Source organism: Aythya marila, assembly GCF_965140915.1.
Source record: "Aythya marila genome assembly, chromosome: 5".
Lineage (NCBI taxonomy): Eukaryota > Metazoa > Chordata > Aves > Anseriformes > Anatidae > Aythya > Aythya marila.
In genome coordinates this window covers 9,882,955-9,910,122 of record NC_139046.1, presented here as the reverse complement: position 1 = coordinate 9,910,122, position 27,168 = coordinate 9,882,955, and the positions used below count along the sequence as shown (strand labels likewise).

Sequence of the window (27,168 nt, the reverse complement as noted above, 5' to 3'; positions counted from 1 at the left end):
GGGCAGCCTGGTGTTAGAGGTGATGCAGCAGCTTAGGTCAAAGATTGTAAGTCTGCCTCTTCCTTACTGGCATTTGATTTTCTGTGACTCATGTCAGATGTTCTTGTGCTGGTTGTTCTCCTATGCATCTGACGCAGGTTGCTTAATTTGTACATTGCTAAGCTCATAGTAAGCTCTGCTTATTAGTAGCGCTTTGCATCAGTTTAGCAAACTCAGAAGGTGGCGTGTTTGGATCTTTCCCAGTCTGCTTTTTTCTTTTCCTCGTGCCATATACTTTCCATAGTTGGTGTAGGTCAGGACCATACATTTGCTTCTTCATTTTGTTCGTGCTCAAGTACCTGTTTCATTCATCACCTACCTCACAGTCCTCCTTGCTCACTCATTTAAATTTTAGCAACTAACCCCATGAGCAGATCTCATCCTTTTCCAGGCATCTCAGTTCCTGGCTGTCCATATGTGATGGTTTAACACCAGTAGATCATGGCAGGGATAGTTTTCATTTTCTGAGTGTGTGTTGCTGGCATACCATTTCTGTGCCATTCTTGACCTCTAGTGGTGTTCGGTCTCTGCTTTTTTACCTGCATCGCTAAAATATCTGTTTTCCTGAGACTTCTGTGTGACAAAGTGAAGGGATTTTGTAGAGGGTTATTTAAAGCTTCAAGTTAGGCTTTTAGCACAAGTAACTTCACCAGGATTAAGTTAATCTGTGTGAATATTGTTCTGTGTCTCAGCCTCAGATCTCTTAGGTGAGGTCTATAAAAGTGCTTTTTGGTGTGGCAGTCTAGGGTAAAGCATTAGTCAGCCACTCCATAATACTGATAATAATATTAATCTTTAAAGAGCAGACGTTTGGAAGAGCTGAGTGCACTTTCTTCTTCTTGACTTCTCTGGGAACTGGGAATTCAGCACTCAGAACCTATGGGAATGAGTCCAAATGAAACTCCAGACAGCCTTTCATGCATCAGTCAAACACTGCTTGGCTGGCAGAGTTTTCTTATACTTGATACCGGGGTTACCTCAGTTCTCATGAGAACAACTCTGGTTTTTCATTGTATGAGGAAATTGAGTGTGTGTGTAGCTGGGAAGGCACTGTTCCCGAGTCTGTGTATCTGTGGTTGTAAAACATGATCTATGGCAGCACAAAACTTAAAATTTGGTGGCATCCCAGGAAGTACTTAATTGTGTTTGTGCTTCATTACAAGGCTGTCTCCTTTTCCGGAATTTATTTTAGCTAATTAGTTGGAAATGTCAAAGTAGTATTTCAGATGACAGAAATATCATATATTATCATACATGAAGCAATTAACTCTTTTGACAAATATTTATTGTGGTGTCGTCTTTAATTAAATCCTCAGTACTCCTAGACAGAGAGCAGGTTCTCCCTAAAATGAGTCCTTCTCAGCACTGTCAATGAGTATTTGACTGATGGGACTTAATTGAACTTGATTTTGAAAGAGGTAGTGGCCTTGGCATGATGATGTTGACGTGACACAATTTCACAATACAAATGTCTGATTTTTTGGCATAATCCCCAAACCACTACTTCCTTCCAGACTCTGTCTCAAATACCACAGATAGGTTATGCTGGAGAAGATGCATCTCCAGCCACTCCTCTTTTCCCACTGGAACAGTTTGCAGGAGACAAAAAAGGCCAGGCGCTTGTGCTGCTAAGATGGATAATGTAGACAATACATGTTCTAAAAAATCATTTTTTTTTATTTAGTTCCTGGGGTTATTCATGTGGAAACAAGTTACAAATGTGACCATTTGGTTAGTTCCTCTTACACAGATAGGTCTCGTAGATGATGTGCCACTGAGAAATAATTCCTGACAGTTACAACTGAACCAGATAAACAGTTCTGCCAGCTCCCAAATAACACCGTAAAACAACGGGTTCTGCTTATCGTTTTCCATTTCTTCATGCCTGTCAAACTATTTAACTGCACGTTACCCATCACAATAGGTCTCTGTGTTATTCTGCTTGTCTGTTACAGTCATGGTTTTTACCTTCTCTGGTGCAGGACCTTCTGTGGTACGCCTGTCCACTTGTGTCTCTCCTCAGCCACTGTTGGTCTTCACGTTTGCCCTTGCAAAGACACTCTTTGGAAGCAGTGCATGTAATTGCTCCGTGTCATGCAAGATTATTAACCTATGTATTTTTTCTTTTTGTTTCTTCCAGGCAGAAACAGCATCAGAAGGTGGCCGGGATGGACCCAGCGTTCAGGTCAGCTCAGGGCAGAACAACTCTGACCCCATGGGAACAGGTGGCTCAGTGGCCTCCCAGAGCTTGGTGGCTCCAGCTGGGGTCTCGGCAGGTACCTCAGCTGCGGCTTCATTCTTCATAAGGTAGTTTGTCATTTTTCTGTTTTCTGTAAATGCTCATGGGTATTCAAATGGTTGTGAAATTCTTTGAGTCTTTGCTGCAGGTAGAAGGTGGAGCATTTGGTGCTGGTTGCTGAGAGGTGGAATTAGTCTTGTGGTTGTGACTGTAGCTTTCCACTGCTATAGGGAAACAGGGATGTGATGGTGACATCCCCTTTCTCACTCTGGATGCCTGAGCAGGAACCTCATTTGATTGAAACCTAATAATATGTGCTGCGCTGGTCTTTATCTGATCCTTAACGGATCTTTCTACCTGTAGCCAATCTGTTTTTGAGTAGGTTTCCTTGAAGCAGAAGCTAAAGTAACGAGGCTTTTACACTCTGATCAAAAATAGGAGGTTTTTATTTAGGTTTTTATTCAGTAGCATGACTGGATGTGCAAATGGAGGTGTTTTTTTTTTTTTTTTTTTTTCCCCCACAGTTGGTAACAACAGTTAAAACAATTTAAGACATTAGTTTTTTAACAGCAGCCTAGAACAATCTTTTTTTTTTTTTTTATTCTTGGGTCTTATAATGAAAATAAGCTGTTGGTTTTGTTTGTGAAATGTTTGTTGTAATTAGCACTGTTGATTAAATGCAATGTGCTCTCAAGCAGATGGTATTTAAAACAACAAAATTCAGGGCTTTGTACTTGCATTCCAAACTCCTTTTTTAATTCAGAACTGAGCATGTTTTTAGACAATATTGAAAAATGTATGTCTGTGAATGGCATTAAAGTAAAATTTATGCACTAAGGATCATTTTTATCATGTAAGCATGTAAAAATTGTATTGTTTCCCTTTTCTTTATCTTTAATTCTTTTTGCAACATTAAAAAACAGAAAAGGAATTTTAGTGTAAGTTATAATCTGATCTCAAAAAGAGCTTGGCTTCCCAAGTCCTGTTAGAGGAGACCATGGTACAATGAGTCTGAACCATTATACGCCTACATACCACTGTGCCTATGTACACAAGAAACTGGGAAGGGTCTACCCAAAGTGTTGCATGTGGAAGTTCTAGCATTGAGTCTATGCCTGCAGAATTAAAATCAACACAGAAGTGGTTGAACACAGGGAATAATCCGTTTGAGATAGTTACCTGAAGTTAGTGGAAGTAGAGAAGAAAGTAAGGGGAAAAGCTCAGTTAGACACTAGTGGCTTTGTTGTTTTTTTTTTTTTTTTTTTTTTAGTTACCTAAACAAGGACAGATGAATCCACTCCAAAGTACCTAGAGTGGACAGCAGCACAGCTTTTATTACAGTATTTCATATTGTGGGTATGAACAGTGTGATTTAGTTTAAACTACTTTTTTTTTTTTTTTTCAGGGTGAATCTGTATGTTTTAAGCTAATGTAAAGACTAACTTTACATTAGCTAAGCTGGAAAATTCAGAAAATAAAACAATGCCCTTAGAATTGAAAGAAATAAATTGGTGCATAATAATCTGAAATAACATCCGAATCTTTTCCTCCCAGTGATAATTCTGCCAGTGGTCAGCAAAATACATTTCTGGTTTTGTTCTAAAGAGATGGATCTTTGCTAATGATTGTCATTGGCTTAATTCAAAGATTCTTGAAGTCAACAACAAGACTTCAAATTACATCACTGTATGTTGGATCAGGCCCTAATTGCTTCTCATGAATCTGTCTTTGCCCTGAGTGAGCTGGAGTTTTATAGCTTTAGCAGCTATGTGCTAGCAAAAACATTTTAAAACCCATTAGTGCATTGCTTATTCCCTACCCATGTTTCCTCTGTTCAAAATTCCCTTCAAATTTTAACCAAATAATAGCGCTGGCTGATTTTTTATTTTTTTTTTTTTTTCACAAAGCACTTGTGCGTTTCTTTCTTTTAACAGTTATCAGTTATCTGGAGTAGTTTTGTAGCATTTTCATGATCTTTAATCACAATGCATTGCAGTATTAATTTCTCAGTCTTCCAGAGCCCATCTAGGAATTTTTTGTTCCCTAAAAGCAAGCATTCAAGAAATGAGTTCAGTTATTGAAAACACAGATTGAAATGCAGAAAATCATATGAAAGTGGGGGGAGGGAGATTCAGTTTGATCCACGGCAGTTGTGCATATGTTGATCTGGTTCTCAGGTAGGTACCATTGCCTAGTCCTGGCCAGGCGTCTCCATCCCCATTGGCCTTATCATTGGCTGCTCCCTCTGTTTCTGATGCCTCCTGCCATGGGGCCCTACAGAACAAAGCTTTGGTGCTGCCTCTTCCCCTCAGTCCTGAGGTATGTAGTTCTCAGGACAAGAGGAGAGGAAGAGGAGGAAATCTTCAGGGGTGAAGAGAGACAGATGCTAGCAGAAATTGGAATAGAAGGATATCAATGGTTGCAGTGATTTTCTTCAGTCCTGATAGGATATCATGTTTATGTGATCTAACCTTTCCAGTCCCATCTCTTCCATCCCTTTGCACCATCCAGTTTACAGCACTTGGTGGAAGGTCATCCCTGCCTGGAATCCTTTGCAGCATCATCCTCTTCTGTCCTTCATCTCTCATTCAGCTAATTCTCTCCCAGCAAGCACCTTGAGATAAAAGACCATACAAGCACCTTGAGATAAAATGGCAATGGCATTATGCTGCAGTCCCTATTCATTGTAATTTCTTTCCTTACCATCCTTCTCCTCTCAGCCACTTAAACTGTGAACTTCATAGCAGAGCCAGTCTGTTACTTGAGTTGTGCAGAGCTTGACACATTTTTTTTCCTTGTTTGCTACTGGAATAAATGCAGTTAACATGTTGATGATTTTGTACACACATTTTTTTCTAAAATCCTTCCCTCTTTTTGAACAACTCTACTGAGTACTTCCATCTTCACAGGAGTCCTTCTGAAAAAGGGACTGTAGATGGGACTTTACCTTGGGCAAAAGGTAGTAGAAATAAACTAGCATAGAAATAAACTAGCTAGGCAAAAATATGCATGTGTATTAACTCTCAGTGTATTGGGGTACATGGTTAGTTACTTTGGACTACAAAGTCTTTGTAAGTTTCTTGTGGAAGCTGCATCTGTGATTTATTTAGCAGCAGTAACAGTAGATCCAGAAATTTTCACATGAATAAAGACTTCCAGTTGTTGTCTTCATGAAGCAGCATTAACTGTGTTTGTACAGGTCCCAGCACAATTAGCTTTTGGGCTGTGGCATGGTTTGCTGGCAGCAGATAAATGTCTATTTCACATTAAAACTAGAGTCTCTATTCAGTGGAATAGCACCCTTGAACTCTTGCTTGTGGGCTGGCTTGTGCCTGGGAGAGGAGGAGGTCTGTGCAGCTTTTTTTTGGTTTGCATGTTTTTTTTACTCCAATTTGCTCCTCAGTGAGAGTTGTAGCTTTGTGTTTGTAAGGTCACAAACTCAAAAGACAATACAGAAGGGTTTATGTCCTTACATGGATAGAAAAAAAAAAAAAGAACTACAGCAAAATCTTTACCTACTGGTGAGAGGTACATGTAGTTAAAATTAATGTCTTTAAGATAGTCTTTGCTGTGAATGCATTGGTTTTGTTAAGCATATGTGAAGCCAAAATTTACATATTCATCCAGAGCTCTTTCTCATTTGAATGTCATATTTAATTTCTTCAAGATTAATTATGTTGTGCTTTTCAAAAAAAAAAAAAAAGGAAAAGCATTTTATTCATTACCTAGAAATGCAGAGTGTCTAGCACAGAAGTGCTAAGTATTCAAAATCAAAGCCAAATATTAGAAACAGCAGACAGAAGCGTATTAAGAAATTAAATCAGTTTTTAAGCCTTTTTCCCTCACTCTGATCTGTCATAGAAGGAGAAAAGCTTTGATTAACGTCTGACTCTGCCACACGAGCAAATTGCCAGACATTACTCAATGGTCGTGTTACTGAAGGACTGGAGGATTTAGAAGAAAATGCAGCTTCTCAGTAGGTCACTGTCGGAATGAGAAAGCCAGAGCAAAAAGTACAGCTCATGGGCATTGATGGGTGTGAAGAGGTTCCCAGTTTACCCTTACAATGCAGGTGACGTTTAACCTGGTATTCCTCAGATTTAAGAAAAATGGGGGTTGCTTTGACCATTGGCATGGAGTGAGTGATGCCTTGTTGCTGTAGTGGCTCCATACTTTGAACCTGTTTCCAGGGCCTTTTCCTCTTTTTATTCTTCTCTTCTCTCTCTCTCTCTCTCTCTCTCTCTTTTAATTTTAATTTTAATTTTAATTTTTTTTTTTGGTATAAGTGACCTGAATGTGCAATTACCAAGTGAAAATAGGCAAGATAGTTGTAGGGACTCCTCTGTGGTCTGAATTCTCTTATGCTCACAGCTAAGTAAATATTGGCTTATTGTGGTGGAAAGCTGTAATAAGCTGTCAGGTCTTTTGTCAGGCAGACACCTGGGGAAGAGAGGCTGTGGTGTTTCCACAAACAGGCAGAAGGGCAGTGAGGAGGAGGAGAATGGGCATGCACTTTGGAAGAGGTTAATTGCCTAAAAAGAACATACCACTCCCTTGGGAGAAGAGTCAAGGATCCCTAAAAATTGAAGCCATCGGGTGATTTTTGCCTGTTGGTGGCTGGAAGCAGTTGTGGCAGTGCTGCCTGTCCTGCTGGCTGGGGTTGTGGAGCTTTGGTGGGAATGTGGGTGTCTGGCCTCGGTGCCCCAAGGCGTGCTGGAGGGAAGGTTTGAGCAGTGATGGGGCAGCTAAGAGAAGTCAGAGCAGTTTGGAAGGAATGATGTATACAGCCAAGAAACCCTGAGCAAGGTTGAGCAGAAGACAAGCTGTATTACGTTGCCTTTCTTAATCATCTTTGATAATAGATTATTTTTGTGTCTTTTCAAGCTGGTTTGGTCACAAGGTTGCACTTGCTGCCATGGGACGGCTGACTTTGAGGCAGGGAAGGAGCTGTGTGTTTGCAACTGTTTTCCCTCACATCTGCCTGCTTTTGTTTGATGAATTACTCTTCCAAACATAGCACTCAGTATGCGCTCACTAGTTTCTAGGTCTCTATATCATTTGCAGTGTTGCTGGGCTTTGCTAGATTAAAACCAGTTAAGTTAATAAATCTGGAGAATCATGTTGGTGAGTCACACCCATTATCTGTCCACTCTCGTCATATTCCTGCGTGTTTAGGAAAGCTGTGTCAATTTTAGACATGACATAAAACATGACACATGATACACTTTTTGCAAGCAGCTTTTCTTAACAAGACATAACATACAAGCTCTGAGTAATGTAATTGAACATCTTAAGAGTTAAAATAAGCATAGTCTTTTTCTTGATTCAGGATATTCCATCATATTGTAATGCCTGTGAGTTGTGGATTAAAGAATCTAATTATTCACTAATGAGCAGTAATGGTACATATAAACTAAGGGTCACTATCCTATTACAGGCACCTGATGGTTCACTGATAAGCATTTGGTCATTAGATTGACCATAAAATATAGTCAATAATTGAGGTTACTCATAGAGCAGACACCATATCAGCTCTAGGCATGGTGGGACAGCTTGTCAGTACTCTGTGTACTGATTGTGCTGTGACTGAGCATATGATTAAGGTATTGAAGCAGTCTGTATCTAATGAAACTGCAGGAAAGGCATAGCAATATTAGCACAACCACTAAATGACTAATGTGTTTTTGTTCCAAGCCTCAGACACTTCAATTAGTTCCAATAAACTCTGATCTAGTGTAGCGGTAGGCAGAGGATTCAGATATTTTGTGCACAAGCTTTCATTACACTAGTCAAAATTTGTAACGTTTCGGGGACAGATGAAATCTGCATGGCTTTGAATGAAAAACGATGGAAATAATAAAGGCTGTCATTACCATTTTTACTTCACTTTTTCAGTTTTATTTTTGCGTTTTTTTTTTCAGATTCGGAATACTTTCTGAGACAATAGCTGCTGCCTGATTTAAAAGATGAAGCTGACAGTAGCAAATTAGATGTCTACATGTTCTGCTTTAAGATCCGCTCATGCAGTTCATGTAGGCTTGTGCATATACATCTAAAGTTGGAATGTTCCTTAGCGTTTTGTACCATATGGAACATTAGTCAAATAGCCTGCCTCTTGAAGGCTTTTGTGGAGATATTGATTTTACTGTGCTTCAAACTGTTGCTGAGAAAATAACCTCAGAACCATTCTTTTGTGATTTTTTTTTTTTTTTTTTTTTTTCCGTGAGGATGCCTTAACTTTCATAAATTATTTAATATGGTGAAGGATGCAAAATGCCTTTTGTCTTTCTGAACTGCTGTTCAGGCGTCTGTGATGCGACCTTGGAAAGTAACCATAGAAACATGTTAAAAGCATCAACTGAAAATCAGTAGTTCGGTTTGACAGTGATGCAAATTCTGTGAAAGAAGATTATGATGTATTAGGAACACTTGAGGCATATATTACCGCTAACCTGTTAAACCTGATTATTCCATGACTATCAGTACTTTCAGAATTTAATGCAGGGGAAAAAAAGAACAAAAAATTAAACATACATTTATTTTTTTTAAGTTGCCATGTTTAAGATGTTTTTAGCTAAAGCACTTCAGCCTGCCATTCTCTGTCCTGTTAAAAGCAAGAATTATATTTCTGCTAAGCTCATAATGTAGTTCACCAGTTTTCTGTATTTAATAGCTGTAAACTTTTGCCCTGTACCCTGCTGGGATGTGCTGGTATCCTGGCTTTGTGCAGAGCTGGCACAATTTAAATCTCTTTGACAGCTAAAGTAGATAACTGGGTTATGAATAAGTAGTAGTTCACCAGAAGGTGAAGAAAATGTGTGACTCATTGGGTCCTGAGCTAGACCTTTTAGTGCTGACCTGTGGTAGTCAGGCTAGTTTGTGAGGCTGAAACAGAAGTGCCTGTGATACTTACGGGTAACTGTAGTAAATTTTTTGCAAATGACGAGTCAAGGGAAGATGCAGAGTCAGTTGTTAAAGCTGTCTTGTTCAGAGTAGTCCACACCCAAGAAATCATGTTGAGGTGTGTGGGAAAATTAAATTTGTATTTCATTTTAATTTTAATTAATTTTTTCACCCAGGAAAGCAAGGTACCAGCTCTTTCCAGCTAAGACTGCCTTGCTGGCAGAGATATCCAAAGAACTGTACATGCATGGTTTGTCTCCACTTCACAGCGTCATGGCAGTATCATGGAAGCCACAGAGCTCTTCCAGGGACACAACAACTGTCTGGCATTAATGCAGCACAACAGCCACTCGGAGGAGCATCAGTCCTTCTTCATTAAATGCCCTACTGTGCCTCGCTTTCTCTTGCTACCATTTAATGGCAGTTGGGAAGGGTGGCTGAGCAATCCGTAGCTTGGGGGCAGAGATACAGATGTGCAGGTGAAGTGAAGCATACAGGTGTTTTAGAGGGAGCCAGATGTGTTAATTCCCCCTCATGAATCTCTCCTCAGAATCTGGAGGGCTGGAGCAGCCTGTTCCCTGCAGCGTTGCCTCACTGCATGCTGCTGGAGGGGGAGACACCTTCCCAGACACCTTCCCAGACCCCCTTTCCCTGCTGCATGGAGCTGGGGAGAGCTTGAAAGCCCTCACACAGGTGTGCAAATGCAGACGGAGCAGGTGCCACCAGACAGCTTGCCTCATCCTGTCGGTGCCATGCCATGGCTGCTGGAATGCATTTACCGGCTGTCCCTGGGGTGCAGACATGACCCGTGCCTAGCACAGTGCTATGTGGGGACAGGAGACGGGGCAGGGTGTGTAGCATTGTGCAGTATCTTGTATCATCTTCAGGCAGCTTAAGCTTTTCTAGTTGCTGTGGCAGCATAATACTGCCTATAATTAAGGCCAAACAAAACAGTGTATGCTTTAGGTATATCCCATTTCGCTTTAGCCCATAAGGAGGATAAATTAGAAGATAAGCCTGAATTTAGTAGGCTTTGTTCCTGGAGACAGAAATGACTCTCAGAGCAGCATGTTTAAGAGCAGGACATCATTACTGGTATCATTGCTAATACTGCATCATCCATTTACATAGTGCTTTATCAGCATATGGTAAGCCAGGTTCCCTGCTAGGAAGAGCTCGTCCGTGAAGACTGAGACTGATGAGGCAAACTGAGATGAGACAGAGCTGTAGTTCAGCAAAGGGAGGAGTTAAAGAAGTTGAAGCAGTTGAGAAGAGAGGGAAGGTAGAGCTTTGGACATCGGTACTGCTGAGTTGAGCACTGCTGAAAGCATGAAGAATGTCCCAGAGGTCAGTAGATTGGAGATCGGGATATGGCTAATTAATATGGCGAATTGCAGTGGGGAGGAGGCCCTGAGTGCCTCAGTGTGTAATGTGGGAGGTTCTGGAGCACCAGAGGCAGCTCCCCAAGAGGTGAAATGACTTTTTTGAGCTGCTCTAGGTGGCTCTGTTATGACACTTGCAGCAGTTGGGTATTGGGTTAGGTCTATGTTCTGAGGTGTTTGTGATGCTCAGGAAGAAGAGCAAAGCAGAATGATTTATTACAGATGTGCTCACAAATATGTGGTAGGTCAGAATTTGTGCCTTCAGAGCTGCCCAAGTTTGAATTTATGGAGACAGAAGTGAGTGACAGAGTGTGCATGTGAGTGTGTGGATAAATTGTGGTCTGTGGAAGGGGTTTTAAACTAGGGGAAAGTCTGAGGTATTTATGGATAATCTTGTCTGGAGTCATGCAGATATTCCTACTGTCCTGTTCTCTGATCGTCTGCTTTCCTGAACTTAATATTTTTCCTTTCATTTAGATATTTTTCATATGATTCTTTTTGTATTTTCTCATTCATCCACAGCTGAATGCATCTGCTTATGCAGTTTGCCTGAATATGTGGGATTTCAATGTTATCTAGCTGCCTGAGCCTTTTTTTCCCTTTGTCCCTTTCTTTGTGCCCTTTGTGTTTGTCGAGAGGAACACCTCTCTGACATCCCCCATCCCAGCCCTTCCCCTCTGCCTGCTGCTTTGGCTCCTGGACTCCTGAACATCAGTGCTTGTTCTGACCCTGTTATTTGGGGCTCCCCAGCTTGGTGGCCGTGGCAGCTGCACTGGTGGTTTTGCTGCAGCAGGAATGAGGCATTCCGTAGGTAAAATGATAACGGCGACTTTCCTGTGGGGCTGTAATTTGACAGTTTGCACCTGTCTCACAACTTTATTGGGGACTTTCAGGCTCTTTCAATAATACACTTAAGTATTTTAAGGCTTTATTAAGACAAGACAGATTTAGCAGTTGAAGTAGTAAAATCAGGCTGATACTTACTTGAGTATTTAGGTCTCGTGGCTGTCTTGCAGTCACTCTGATACTTGGTTTACTGTGTGTTGGATGTGGTTTGTAGGGCAGGTGGATTTTCAGCCGACATTGGCTGTGTTCTGAGCTAGACCACTTTGCTTGCTTGTGCTAGTAGCAAAATGAGACACTGTGTGTTTATCACTCACAACAAACATGAAAGATCAAGGCAAAATATGCACCAGTTGCAGAGCTTGACCAACTGTAAGATCACTCAGAAAGTGCTTTCATATTCTAAGTAGCAGTGAGTTTCATCTTTATAAAATTTCCCTAATTCTTCTTGTCAGAGGATGGAAGGTGTTTTTTTTTTTTTTTTTTTTTTTTTTATGGGGGGGAGGGTAGGACACTTCAAAGAGCTTAGCCAGTACCTCACTCAGCAGCAGTTAGTGCTTCTCTGCCCATTGCCCTTGGGGTTGCTTTCAGCTTTGTTGAGCTTTTTGTGTCCTCGCTTACTTGTGGAGCTCACTTACTGAGAAGCAGTGCCCTGTGGAGTTTTTACTGGAAAGAAATGACTCAGTGGAAGTTAATTGGCATAAAATGAATCTAATCTAAATGTTATTAGTGAAGCTAGTTGGAGTCCAAGGCGAGCTTCAGAACGTTATTTGGTAATACGTCTTCAGCAGGTCTTAAGGAGTTGCTTCTTTCTCCTGAAATATGAATCTTTGGGTCACAAATAATCAAATCTCTCCATCGGCAGTGATGGGAGAACACGCGTCTTACATTTTCCTGGTAAGTGCTATTTTAAATGGTGCTGCAATTTCAGCCTGTTAAACCTCTGAGAAGCATTGCTTCAGAACTGAAGTCAGTTAAATAAATCACAGGAACGCTGGGCTTTCAGAAGCCCATGTGTCCCTCCGCTGTTTAAAATTACTCATTGTGTGGGCATATGACTTTGGTGGTTTCCACTGCATCATTTAGTGCTGTCAGTGCCCATTTAACTCCAACACTAGGAATAAGTAAATGCCCCCCTGAGAAGTTATTTGCCTAGCACTATAGGTGTCAAGCCTTTGGCTAAGTATCTTAAATAAAACCTGGCTGAAGGAGGAATGGGCTGTCTGTGGATTTTCTGGATGTGTGCTGAGATGTAGAAGAGAGGGAGCTGGAGGTGATGAGAAAAGTATGTCTCTGGGGATGATGTGTTGGGGTAAACCCTAAAAACATAACCATCCCCTGAGCTTTTATATTAATGGAGGCTCTACAGTCACATATCAGACCCTGATGTATGACCAGGAATGAGAATATCCCGCATTATGTGGACCTAAGTTCAGTCCCCTTCTTTCCTGTGTGACATTTGACTGAACCTCATGCTTCGGATAAACCCTGGGTTATCCCCGTGCTGCCTTTTCTCTCTCATCCCTTCCAATCACAGATGTGCCTGCTTCTTCCCTGGAGCAGCCTGAATGAGCAGAATGCTTTTCCTTTCCATACCAGATTGTTTTTGATGAATAGCATGGAGTGTAATATCCTTTGTAACAAAAATGATTTATTGCCTGATAAGTCATTTTGATACTGGCTTCTTTCTATATATTGGGAGCTGGTATTGCAGGGAAAAATGTTAAATGATCTATTTAAGTAATTACTTTAATAATGAATGGCTAGTTAGCACCATTGTTTCTGTTTCATTACTTTTCAGTTTAAAAAATGGCTTTATTACTTTTTCTTGATAGAATACAAATGAGAGTAAAATTTTGCTTTCCTCAACCTGTTTCAGGAGTCTGGGTCTTGCTTGCAAATAAGTGCAACTTTTTTTTTTTTTTTTTTGCCTAAGGTGTGTGATTGATGTGGTTCTGCCTGCTTTAGCTCGGTTAGTTCATTAGACAGAGTGAGACAACATTGCTGGCATTCAGGTAGCTTTTCAATACATAGCTATCTATGCTGTGTGCGACCCAGGAGCTGACATATTTCTATATTAGGTGTTGACAGCCTTGCTTACATAAAGATTAACCTACACAGGTTTTCAGCAGTTTGTCATATGGTACAATTGTAAACAGCGAGCATAGAAGTACAGCAATGTGTTCATCTGCTCTTGCTTTGTTTCACATCATTAGTGAGCAGAGCTGGAAATGGTATGTGGCAGGCTGCGGTGACTAGCTGTTATTCTGGTGTGTATGGATGTCAGTTCCTGAGCCTTGGTTCTAGCTACTTGAAGAAATGTTCCTTGGCCAGAAGTCTCTTAAATTTGCACGCTGAGGAGAATACAGAGCTGATGCCACTCATGACAATTTTTATAGTGACCTCAGAAACTGCTGGTTTGGGAGAATAGAAACAATGGTTGGAATGAAAGTCAGTGAATGCTCTTTGTCAAGATTTGCTCTTTGATGTTTCTCAAACATGGAGAAAAATCACAGAGAAGAGCTGTGAGAATTCCTTCTTGGATTCCTGTATGCAAATCACTTGAATGCTTTGAAAGTGGGCTGGGTTGGTTGTTTCTGTTTAAATAGTAGTGTGTAGTTGGGTCTGTACACCATGGGAAAGCTCTTCTGATGTCAGGGGTACTCTGCAGTGTTTTTTTTTTTTTTTTTTTTTTTTAACTTCTCATCTTCCAGAGGTCTTTTTCAGTCCATCCCAAAGTTGTTTTGCCTGTTTTTTTTCTGTGTGGTGCCTGAATTCAGGTGGATCTCAGCTACTGCTCACCTGTCCATTAAACCTCGATTCTAGACTTGATGAAGACGTGAATAGAGTAGAAAGAAAGCAACAAGGGTGATCAGAAATCAAGGACACTTGACCTGTTAGAAGAGGTTGGAAGACCTGAGGTCTGGAAAAGAGAAGGCTGAGGCACAGCAGAAGTCTTCACACAAGTCTGCTGCAGCAGAAGGAAATAAGCTCCTCTGCATGTCGGCTGGGGAGGTGAAGGGGGAAATAAGGAACATAATGCAGCAAGGCAGATTGTTGAGATACATGAGGTGTGGATTTTATAACAGTAAGAATAGGTAAAAACTGGAACTGGCTGCCTCGGGAGGCTGTGGACATGCTTTCCTTGAAGTTTGTAATAACAAATTGGAGACACATATAAAGGGGAAATATTAGGTGAAGTTCATCCTATGATGGAGTATGGAGAAAGCGTAGAAGGTGATGTTGCTAGTATGTCAACATAGCTGATACATTTTTTTCCTGCCTTGCTGATTTTAAGAAGAGATGGTAAGAGAAAATTAAGAGGTCACTCAGAGTGAGAGGCTGACATTCAAGCCTGAATTGCAAGATTATGCCATGTGCAGGAGGCAAAGCATGAGCTTAATCTCACATTGGAGATGCTTTCTTTCATAAGGTTGGCTTGGTAATATCTTCACATTGGTACTTTTGGTTTTGGTACTTTGGAATGTTTTAGAATGACGTTTTTCTATTGAAACTTTATTACCATCAACCATTATAAAAATGCCATTGCTTGAGGCTGTGCATCGTGATCCAGACAAACTAATTATTTATTGAAGAAGGGAACCACCAAAATTAGGAACATCAGTTGTTTTTCCCGTTAGTGCTTCTGTACAGTGTTGCTGGGACAGCTAAGCAGACTAACATTTGGTGCTGTGCTTGTGTAATGACACTGAAGTGGGAAAGTCAGAAGATGCTGCTGAAGCTATGCATGCATTACAGAAACCTATTAATCTTGTTCTAGGGGGAAGAACAGGCCATAATCTAAAAACTTAATTCATATTTTATAACTGATGCCTTGGACAAAATTTATTACAGAAATAGAGATGATGCCTTTTATTCTTTTCCAGACCTTCATTCCAGACAGATTTAGACATTCCCAGCTTTCTGTTTAAAAATGGCTCATTCTGAACTAGATTTTGTTATCCAAACTGCCTGCTGTAAGTGGAAACTGATACCTTGCTTATTTTTAAGCTTGCATGGAGTTTTGGGCAGCAACTGCACTGTTTCATTGTGCTATCTTTCTAATTTTAGAAGCACAAATCAAAAGTAATAAGAATAATAAAAGTAATAATGCCAACCAAGTTCATTCTGTGAGTTGCGGAAGACTTGGGACAGAATGCTGCAGGGTGTATTGTAGGACATCCGTCCATTTGTTGTCTGTATTGATGAGTAATTAAGGAAACAATAACTGGAACTGCAGATACAATGACGGACTGACTTTCCCACTGCTTCTTTTGGAGATGGCTTGCAGTGGGAAAGGCTTGGGTTATGTGACAGAGGGGTGATGGCTGTGTTGGGCTGGAAGCTGGGAAAGTTCAGAAGAATCCTGCTGTAGGGCACGGACTGATACCCAGTGCAAACCTACACCCAGAATTTTGCAGACTTTGTGGAGGGTTCAGAATCAAGATAAGGTTTGGTCCTGAGATATCCGTCAAGGTCAAACCAAAACTCCTGAGTTGAGTGTACCCTCAAGTAAACTCAAGTTCCCACTTAAGGCTTGGACTGTACATTTCTTTGGCTTTGACCTGCTCGGCGAACCCCTAAGCATTCTCACAATATGAATAATGACAGTGATCTCTGAAAGATAAGGCTGGCTAATAATGCTAAAGCTATGTTAATATGTAACGGCTTATGCTGAAATTAACGTGCAGAAGTTTTCTTTTATTATTTTGTCAGTGGAGCTTAATTGGAAGCAGGACTCCCAGTTCTATTTCTGACTTGTGTCAGTTTGTCTGCAAGCCCACCTTGTCAATTAAATCCTCTGCATCTGTCTCAGTTGACTCATTTCTAGTATGTGTCTCAGACTATATTTTGCATCACTCTTCCTTATGTAGCTTAATAAATGTTTGCTTAACACTTTGTGGAATTCTGTAAGTTTGTGTCGTTGTAAAAGTTTAAATTCAAGTTTTCTTCTTCGTGAAGAAATTATGCCCAGAAGGAACGCTGTTCTTTAGGGATTTAAATTGTGCTGTTTACTTTCACAGCTATAATGTGCAGAACGTGTACAGTGAATGTAAGCTAGAAGCAGCTTGCTGTACAACAGAGCATCTGAAATGTCACATTAACTACACAAACAGAATTTAAAATATTTTACTTTTTTTTAAATGGGCAGGCTTTGTAGCTACTGTTGTTGAACACTGTTATCCCCTAGATGCTGAGCATTATGTAATTGATCTGGCCATGTTTTTCCTCACTGGTCTCATCCATGTATGGTAGAAAATCTAGTAATCTGTAAATTGTGTTGGGCTAAAGAACAGGTTACAGACTGTCCCTTGCATTTGCTATTTGAGTGCTCCTACATGTGCCATATATTAGTTTTATTTTCTACCATGACACCTAGCTATGAGAAGAGAACTCTCTAGAGCATCTTAAAAGACATCTTCTATTAGAGATGGAAAGAGTTAAGCAAAATGTAAACAGTAGATCTCACAGCTAGAAGTAAAAATAATATACATGGGTGTCTCTGAAGTTTTAATTGGAAGGGGGCATAAGAGAGAAAGGCTTAATTTTCTTTTCAAGAATGCTTCATGGAAGTGAGCTAGGAGGTTGAATGGGTAAAACCTAAGGTAGGTGGAAAGTGTGCATTTGTGAAAAACAGTTTACTGTAACACTGAATTTCTGCATCCTGTTCTCTAGTGGTCATAATTTTCCCTGTGGGGAAAAAGAAATTGATATTGCAGGAGGTCAGACAGTCCACCATGGAGAGAAAGGTGGATTTAAAGGCCTCATGTGAGAGACTAAATTTGAGGAAGAGATGCAAAGAGGCACAGCACCTACAGAAAGTGGTCTGGTAGGATCCCAGACTGTGCCCTTCTGGTGCTAGACAAAAAGGGCCCAGATTATGAGAGCTTGGCCTTGCCTGTTGTCATGGGACAAATTCCACCCGAGGAAAGGAATGCTGGAGAAAAAAAGGATTGGAAACTCAGGTGTAAATTCAATAATGGGTTGTTGGAAAAGGACTGTAGGAAACCCAGCACTCTGGAGTGTCTCCGCAGTGGCTCCCTTTAAGTACGTATTCTCATGATTTTTACTGAAGTAAGGAGTTTTATGCAGTTGGATTTTGTTTCATTTGGTTGGGCCCATGTCCAGACCAGCCTGGCCTGTATTTTGGCCTAATGAGTACTTGGCTGGGATACCACCAAGTATATTGCTGGTGCTGCAAGGAGTGCATAAGGATTGATGAGCCCTTCTGTGGTTCTGTTTGCCTGGACCAGTCCAGGAGCCCAAGCACAGCATAGGAAGGCTTCTGCCCAACTGGCTTTTGCAAAAGTTAAAGAACTGACTGTAATGTTTATAGGAACTGGAGATGACAGCTATTTATGTTCGTATTCACAGTCTAGAGTTTGATGGTTATATTTTCTCTTGCACCAGTTGCTCTATTCTTCCACTGGCTCCTTAACTTACCCATTTTAGGGAACAAACAAACAAATCCAACAAGCTGTTTGGTACTGCTGGTGCACGATGTCTGTGATGAGAAACAATCCTGTTTTGATGTCAGGTAAAGTGATTGTTGCATTCAAACACAGAGAGCTTATAATTAAGCTTTGTGCACCACTACTTGAGAAGAGATGCTTTTTAAATATGAACTGCATACATTGTTATTAGTGCTGTTGGCCTGTTGCCTGTCAAAGCAGCAATTATTTTCTACAACATCTACTTCAGTTCCTCTGCTTTTTTGGTTTCCTGTTATCCCACATGGACATCTGCACTCCCTTTGCCAAATTCCTCAGTACATCGTGGCACTTCAGACTCATAGGAAGAGGATTTATCAGCACAATAGCAGTTGATTGCTTTAGCTAGCATATGGCACTGTCCTTTGAACAGTGGAGGTTGTAGAAAGCATGTGAATCCTGATGGAAGTAAAGCAGTTTGAAAGGTGGTCTGCCTTGGTGGGAAAGTTAAGATAACTAGTAGTGGATTTGGTGTCATCTTAAAATGGTCCAAAGCTGTGTTACTGAGCTATTTTGAGAGATGTTATATTTTAATAAGGCTGACTTTTCTGTTTATTTATATGTTTTGCTTAGCTTGTCCTTTTTGGGTGCATTTGCTTACTTACGGTTAGTGCTTAGTTAGGTGCTTGAATAAACAAATCTCGAGTAAATTTGTTCTTTGTATCCCATTCTCTTTTACATGTTTCCCAGAGGAACTCCTTCAGCCAGATCTATTGAAGGAATAATTATTTCATCAGGATTTAATATATATCTTGATTGCACTTTGAAGGCATTCTCTTGAGGAGTTTTTATCATTTCAACAAGGGATCTTAGCATGTAAACAAGGAAATAAACGTTACCTTTCATATTAATCAACAAGATGATTAAATAATAACCACAATTGTTAATTGGTACTTGGAGAGAGAAAGTAATGACTGTCTTGAGTTCCACAATGAGAGTACCAACAGTTAGAGACACTTTTCTGCACAATAAAGCTGCATATTTAGGAGGCATTACGGTTTTAATGTGCAGCTGCAACCCTAGTGAAGTTGTGCAACTGTTTGCCTGGTGTCCTGTTTCAGGCATATGTTTTCATACTGAAAGAGGTATTAGCAAGGGGCTTAGGGGTTTAGGCAGTTAAATCAGTTCTCATTGCCATTGAAAGCCTGAGGTTTTGTGTAAATTCATGCTTGCAGTATTTTGCTTCACCATAGGATACAGTTCCTGCTGGTTTCAGGATGCAGAAGGAGTCAAAAGCTGTTTCTTTCCTCAGAGGCAAGAGTCCAAATTGTCCCTCACAAGGTAGTGGCTTTTGGCTCTGAGTTTGGAAGTAGAGCCTCATCTTTTCATCACACAAGTCTTTGTCCTCTTCTAAATATTGCAATGTTTGAAGAGGGGGAAGGAAGTGCACAGGGGGTCCACAACTCCTGATGTTGCTGAAGGAAAAAGGAGTTTAACACACAGGTCGGGGAACATAGAGCTTCGGGCTGGGAATTCTGCAGATCTGTACTCTGACTCCTGCCCCTTGTACTTAGCTGTGTAATCCTGACCCAAGCAAGTAATTTTGTTCCTTGGACACAAGTTCTTTGTAATGTAACTCACTTGAAGCAAGTAGTGCTGCTGGAAGCAACTGTGCCCTCCTGCTCTGTGCTCCTTTTTGCTTCTGACCTACCATAAATATAAGGAAAGGAAGAGTTTCCTTCTCTGATCAGTTTACTAAACTGAGGCAGCCTGAGGCTGCATCATCACTGCATTTCTGGCAAGGTTAGGGGTCTAGACTTACTCTGAATTGGGGGTGACAGCAAAGTGCTGCCTTAGTTTTTTTCATTTGTCTTTGATTATAATACTTCATAGATACTGATGCCAGTTCATTATCACTGAAAAGTACTTCGAGATCCTGGGCTGAAAGGCATGATGAAAATACGAAGTAGCCATTGTATAAAGAGACTTTTGTGGTCATATACTTCTAAACTGATTTATCCAAAGGCAAAGGCTTTTATATTGCAAGCATGGGCTAGAGCAGTGCTTTGCCCCCACTGAAGACCTGTTGGCATCAGTGGCATGGTCTCAGGTCACCCACAGGTACCAGTAGTATAACACTTTGCATTTTTGCTGACTTAACAGTCATTCAAAGTAATGCTGTAAGATAGCATGTTGAATTCTTTTATGATATATGTCTGAGGGTGGTCTATCTACTGTCAGTCTCAGGGTCAAATCACATACATTCAGGTGACAAAACTCCCCTTGGCTTTGACAGAGCTGAGATTTCTCCGTTACCGCCATCCTCAGTATCCCAGTGAGTGTCACTAACACAAATATCTGTTCCATGCAACTCTGCAGGGTGTTTTGTCCCATGCAGGTTTTGATGCAGAGTCCAGGTTTTGATTTTGTTTCTTGCTATTTTTGGTGTTGCTGGTGGGGAACAGCAGAAAAAAATGATTTTGTTTCGATTCTTAATCATATGGAATAACGTTACAATTTTAATTGCATGTTCTAATTTTTCCTTCTTCTTCATCTTTTATGTTTTGAAATTCTGCATTTCAAAAGCAGGATCATTATCATTTAGAACATTAAAGCTTGTCTCTGTAATAGCTTTCCCTTTTAATGTGGAAGAATGGAATTGAGGAGGAAAAACCAATCTGTCTTGAACGAAATTCTCTGTTATCTAAGGATTTTCAGTGCAGCCAACAAGATAGGATCTTAGGCTCAGCTGACTTGGAGTGTCATTCTGTGTCTTGAGTAACTTGTAGCGTACAAAGCATCACTTTTGTAATGTTATCACCAGTAAGATCCATGCAGTCCTGCCAGTGACAAGGGGATTATTTCAGCTTTTTATGATGTCAGTGAGATTTTAGTATTTTAGGATTCAGCTGTTAAGCTGTTTCGGGGAAGAGGGGAAAGTTAGATTATAATTGAACCTCTGCTGAGGGAGAAATTAACTGAATAATTTGCCTGTGTTTTTTCTACCCGCATTTCCTTCTATTAGTCTCCTGATGTTTTTTCCTTATGAAATCAGGTTAGAACACAATGACTTGATTTGTTAAACAGGCAATGATGCCAATGAACATCTGTTTGTCTGGTCCAGATTGCCATTAACACCTAGTAACATTGTCCTTTCTTGCTATTATTTTTATACAGAGCAGCACAGAAGCTTAACCTGTCATCGAAGAGAAAGAAATACCATCCACCCCTGCCACACACACACGACTTCTCTATTTATGCTACTAACTTTAGTGGCATCCTTCAGCTCTGTCCTCCCCCAGCACCACCATGCCTTCTGAGAGCTGTGTCCAAAATCAAGGACAACCCTGGCATTGGAAAGGTAATTTTGGATTTAATTTTTTAAAATAGGTTTATAGAGTAATTTTAATGGGTCTGGAAGATTTCAGCCTAAAACAGGGTTGGATAAGCTCAAGAGAATGGTCTTGGGGTATATAGAGAGGCACATCTGTCTGAATGTGCCTGAGAGCTGTAATTTGTTGACTTTGTTTGCAGTCTCAGAGCAGATTCAGTGCATACATGTTGGCTTCATTGAAGCTAGTTAACATCACTGACAACAATATCAACAAAGGTTGTTTTGTCCTTTCCTATGTTAAAGTTAGAGACAGAATTTATTTGACTTCATTGGTCCAAAACCAATGTGCATACAGGTGTCACCTTTGTCAGTAGTCTCTCTTACTGGCAAGGCTCAGCTTCTGGTGCCGTCTGTTTGCTTTGGATTAAGGAGATAGCCAAGGGTGCTTGGTTTCCCTCTGCTTCACATGTCAGTGTAAACCAGAAGTAATTCTGTAGAAATCAAGTAACAGGAGAGAAATAGATGTCTCTCCAGCTTGGGAAATCCAGCACCTTTCAAACTGTAACATTTGTGCTAATTTTATTTAAGATTAATTAAAATACAACCTAATTACTTAGATCTTTATTCATATTTATAACTGTTTAATCACCCACATGACAGTCTGAATACTTATTTACATAGGTTACAAGAGATTAGCATTTGAAGATAGAATTGAAGTACCTAATGTGCACAGGAAAGCTAAAATATGCACCTTGGCTAACCATATAAATCAGCATTAACATAGAGATCATCAGCCTAAACACTTGCAACTGACACTCTTGCTCCCAGAGAATACTCTGTATTCTCTTAAGCCAATGAGTTTGTGATAAATAGAACACAAAGCTGTAATTGATGCTATCTTTAAGCACGTAGAAGTACTGATGCAAATGTATTTTCTGCTCCTGTGTTTAAAAGTGTGTTAGAAAAAAGGGTACAGTATTAAATGGTGGAATGCAACAAACGTGACAGTAATGCACAGGTTTTCAAGTGGAAGAAGAGTTTGCTAAGGAACATCCTTTCTGTGTGTATATTTTGGCAGAGCCCACTTGTGCCTGCCTCTTTTCCCCAGGGTTTAGCACTTACCTATGGCATGAGGAATGATGGAGCAGTGCATTTCTGAGGCTTCCTAAACTCTTTGGCTTAGGAAGACTTTTAAAGCATGCTAATATCTCCCTGTGTTGGCAGGTCAAAGAACTGTCTCTGTACTTCATCACACTCATGTGCCTACAGCTATGTGTAAACAAGGGACTTCAGCTTTTTTCCTATGCTTCGAGGGTGGTCAGTGGAGTTTATTACCATGACTTGTGCCACGTAGAAAACTCAGGTTTATCTGGTGTCTTCAAAAAGATCAAAAAAGTCTAGTGAAGATCAAGTGAATAATCCCAGATGGTAGGAGATTATATGCCTTGGGTCGTGTGGTCTACCTACCTTTTTCATCAGTGAGCCCAGAAGAGGGCTTTCAAAGGGAAAAGCTCCACCAGAATGCAGAGGAGCAGGTCAGGAACTTGTGCCAACCCACAGACCAGGGATATGCCCACCTGCTCAATTGTGTGATCTTCTCCTTCATTATGGGATATATATATATCTATATATGTCCACATATGGTGTGCTGGCAGTGTGGGTGACTTTCATGGATCAACAGGCAGTTGTCTGACCCTCAGATGTCTTTGCTATGTAAGCTGAAATCATTATTGAAGGTGCTGTTTTGGGCCCAGAGTTCTAGCTGTGGACTTCTCAGCACATACTTGGCCACCATTTGGAAAACCCCTGCACAGTGCTGTGAAGTGCTGTGCTGGAGATAAGAGCTCTCTGCTAATAACATCAGCCCTTTGGTTCTTGAGTTAAGATTTAGAGCATGCAGTGGTGACAGGGTCTGCTAGTTACTACTTGTAATGCTCCTCAAAATATAAGGTAATAAGGCATCTTCTCTAACCCCTCTAACCCATAGTTTAAAATGTGCAATACCTCTTAAACATCTGTCTTTACCCATTCCTCTTTTGCAACTTGATAAATTACAGTGTTTACCCATAAAACAACTCTAACGATGTAGCTTTTTTTTTTTTTTTTTTTTTTTTTTAATGTTACTTTTTGGTCCCTCCTCTTCTAACAGCTTTTCACTTTACACTCCTTTTGGTTTTCTTTTTCCTTGTATTTTTCAATGATTTGTAGAACAGCTTTGGTTACAAGGGACTTTGAAAATCACCCAGTTCCACCTCCCCTGCCCTGGGGGATCCACAGCTTCTCTGGGCAGCCTGTGCCAGTGCCTCACCACCCTCTGAAGACTTTCTTCCTAACATCTAATTTATATCTTCCCTCTTTTAGTTTAAAACCATTCCCATTTGTTATATCACTGTCTGCTCATGTAAAAATCCACTCTCTATTTTATAAGCTCCCTTTAAGTACTGAAAGGCTGCTATAAGGTCTCCACCCCTCTATTGATACAGCCCAGGATGCAGTTGGCCTTCTGGGCTGCAAGCACGCACTGTTTGCTCATGTTGAGCCTATTGTCCACCAAAACCCCCAAGCTCTTCTCTGCAGGGCTGCTCTTAATGAGTTCTCCCAGTCTGTGCTCATGTCCAGGATTGCCCCAGCCCAGGTGCAGTACCTTGCACTTGAACTTGTTGAACCTCATTAGGTTTACATGGGCCCAGTTATCTAGCTTGTCCAGATCCCTTTGGATGGCATCCTGTCCTTTTGGTGTATCGACTGCATCGCTCAGCTTGGTGTCATCTGCAAACTTGCTGAGGGTGCACTCGATCCCTGTCAATTGACGTGACTCCCAGTGTCGTTGGTAGAGCAGCCTGTCCAGTTGTAAGTACAAGATACACATAGGGGATAGAAGCAGTGCTGAATTCTGGAGTCAATTTTTCCTACTGCAGCATCTGTGGCTGTGGCTGGCTCATTCACTGGTTTGTGTGATTGTTCCCAGATCAGCAGTGTGCCTGTCCCTGTTATTAATGTGTGGTTACAGTGGGTCAAACAGCTGGTGAGGCAGTGTTTTCCTTCTTTACCTCCCAGCTTTCTGCTGTTTTGTCTTTTATGGTTTTGATGTGGAAGCCTGGTTCCTTGCTGGTATCTGCTGTATAGTGATAATGTAGCCATACTGATGGGCTGCACAACTTCGTCCTACTGACCTGAGAATGACACACTGAGGACCAGTCCTTATTCTTTGAGGGGCTGATTTCCCTGAGTACAGATGGCTTGACAAGTTTTAATGGCCTTCTTGTAGCTTCTTTTGGAACAGGACAAGATACCATAGAGAAATGTACCTTTTTGTATTGTAAAGGGAAGAGACAAAATTTAAGGAGAAAAATAAAAGTGACGTGAGGATGAAAAATGGAAACAAACTAGAAACCCATGAAATGTCAGTGATGCTTCAGTGGGGGTAGTGTAGTTCCCTTCATGACAAGTTGAAGTGGTGAATGATATGTCAACTATGTGGAAATACTATTTATATTGAGGGAACTAATGATTAAGGCCAGGATCCTACAAAGACTGACTGCTGCTGTTACAACACACTCTAAGTAGTCCCATTTCTTTTGTAGATCTAAGTGCATGCATGAGTCCATGCTGAAATATTTATAATGTCCAATATGATTGGCTTTCTATATATCCATGGCTGTGGTCATTTTTAACTACCCCCCACCACTGGTGCTCAAGGTTGTCTTTTAGCTGGTATTCAACACATTTTAAGAGGCACAGAAACAGTGTGTGGAAAACGTGATGTCACTGCAGGGCCAAAATGGAAAAAAAAAGGCTTGAGAGGGAATCTGGAAGCATAACCCAGTAATCCTGACTTTCAGGCTGGGCACCCCGGCAAAGTGGTTGAAGCAATAATAAGAATCAAAATTAGCAGGCAGGGATTAATATGATAAATTGGGGATCAGTCTGGGAAGCATCTGTAGCCAGAACACATATGATAGAGTTCTGTAGAAGAGTCAGCGAGCATATGAATAAGGGTGGTCTGTTTGATTGAGTGTATTTGGGTTTTGAAGAAGCTTTTGACAAGTGCCCTGACCTAGATTTCTTAGAAAACCCTAAGCTGTCATGTTATTAATAACCAGTAGGAAACAAAGGGTCAGATTCCACACTGGAGCAAAGTTAGCTTTGTCATACGGAGATCCATGCTGTTTGGTGTCTTCCTAAATGATTCAAGTGAGGTGGTGTACCTACCTATTCAAACTAGTCAAAGCTAAATCTGACTCTGAAGACTTGTAAAAAGTCATCTCGTGGTACTGGAATTATTGAGATGATAAAGAGGCAGATGAAGCTTAATGCTAATTAGCAGAAGGAAAAGCAGCTCTAACTCCGCGTGCACAAATGGTAAGTTGTGAGGAAATCAGGTATGACCATAACCCATTTTACCAGCCATCATGGAAGCTACAGCATTATGTTTGTTACCATGAGTCTCAGCTTCTGAAGAAATGCTTTACTGAGTGTCCAGGAGGCAAGAAGAATAAGCATCTTTAGTTGTAAAGGGTCTCTTAACAGTACATGATATAAAGATGTGTTCCTCTTCATGCCCATATCATTTCAATAAGTCACTGATTGTGTTTACCTTTACTGGCTTTCTTCCTTACCATAATAAATCTCAAGAAGTTTAATAAAGGATGGTAAGAACTGAAGAAATGTGAAGACTTCCACTCCACTCCCATGTTAATATCTCTAGAGAACCTTCTCAGAGGAGAGCTCTTCCCCTGCAGGCAGGAGCAGCTTTGCTGCCAGTATAGGCCTGGACCTAAACTTTTTTTTTTTTTTTTAAAAACAAAACAAACAAACAAAAAAACTTCACCAAACATCAACATCTGTATCTGGAATTTTAAGTTCCTTATTTGATGTGCACTTTAAAAGCTGCCCTACTATGACTATTTGCTTATCCTGATAAAGAAACTTCTTTATGGCCAAAACACAGCTTCAGTGGAGAACTTTCCCATACATTAAGTCCTTTTCATTGGTTTCAGAGTTAAACACATGAAGAAGAGCTATTCTGATCCGAAGTAGAGGACAGTGGAATCTAAGGAAGTCACTGTACTGAGCATAGGCAGCATCAGGACTACCTTGGTGGTTTCTGTTGTAATTTGGAATCAGTCTGGCTGACAGGTCCTGTCACTGTTTGTGGGACCCTGTCTTAACTTGTGAGCTCAGTGGGTGTTCAGGGGAAGGAAGTGGTTTGAATTCTTGCTTCTTCTTGCTATGTGACTATAGCAGGCAGTAACTATGTATTGTCAGAACTGCTGGAGGAGGCAGGAATGTGAAAAGACTGTGATGGCCAGAACTTCCACTTGAACACAATTACTGATGTGAGCCCAAGGTCTAGAGTTGTTCGTTATCTACCATCATCTCCATGCATATCATACGGTTCTGCTGTGATGAAATACTGCTATTAATTTTTGTTGTTAGTGACTTACTACAGCAGACATACTATGTGTATCTTTTGCAATTTCTAATTTCTCATTGTTTCAAGTACTGTCTTTGGAAGGTGAGTAGTAAATGTCTTATTAATTTCTTTTACATTTCATAAATACCATTTTTTCCCTTATCATAATTTAATCAGGAGTGTACGGATTTGTCCAGCGATTCAAATCTTTAATTAACCTTTTGCATAGTTTTCTTTACTAAGAGTGCAAAATACTATGTACTCTTCCAGGTACTTGAAGGATTTTTCTGCATTCAGGAACACCAAGCAGAAAAAAGTTTAAAATAAATAAAGTTTGGAACTGTGGGTCTTTCTGGCACCCGTGTTTTGTATGATCAACCTTAATCAAACCCTCACACATGTACAAAAATCCTACTACCAATACAAACTGAATACTGAGAGGAATTATGCTCACTACTAATAAATGTTACATAGCAAATTTCATACCTTTGTCTTGAATGTGCCAAAAACATCAGAGTCCAAATCATTTAGCTGAATCCTACTTAAAAGGCAATGATCCAGTACAGTATGATTCTTGTAAC

The 27,168-nt window shown here is 40.5% G+C and overlaps 1 protein-coding gene across 1 annotated transcript in view; it reads left to right on the top strand.

Annotated features, from left to right (window-relative positions):
- KIF26A (kinesin family member 26A) overlaps positions 1-27,168 on the top strand; it is a 100,267-nt gene that overhangs the window by 49,059 nt on the left and 24,040 nt on the right. Inside the window, exons 4-5 of the mRNA XM_082761224.1 lie at positions 2,180-2,346; positions 21,015-21,198. Of these exons, the coding sequence (XP_082617350.1) occupies positions 2,180-2,346; positions 21,015-21,198 (351 nt within the window). The remainder of the gene's footprint in view (positions 1-2,179; positions 2,347-21,014; positions 21,199-27,168) is intronic.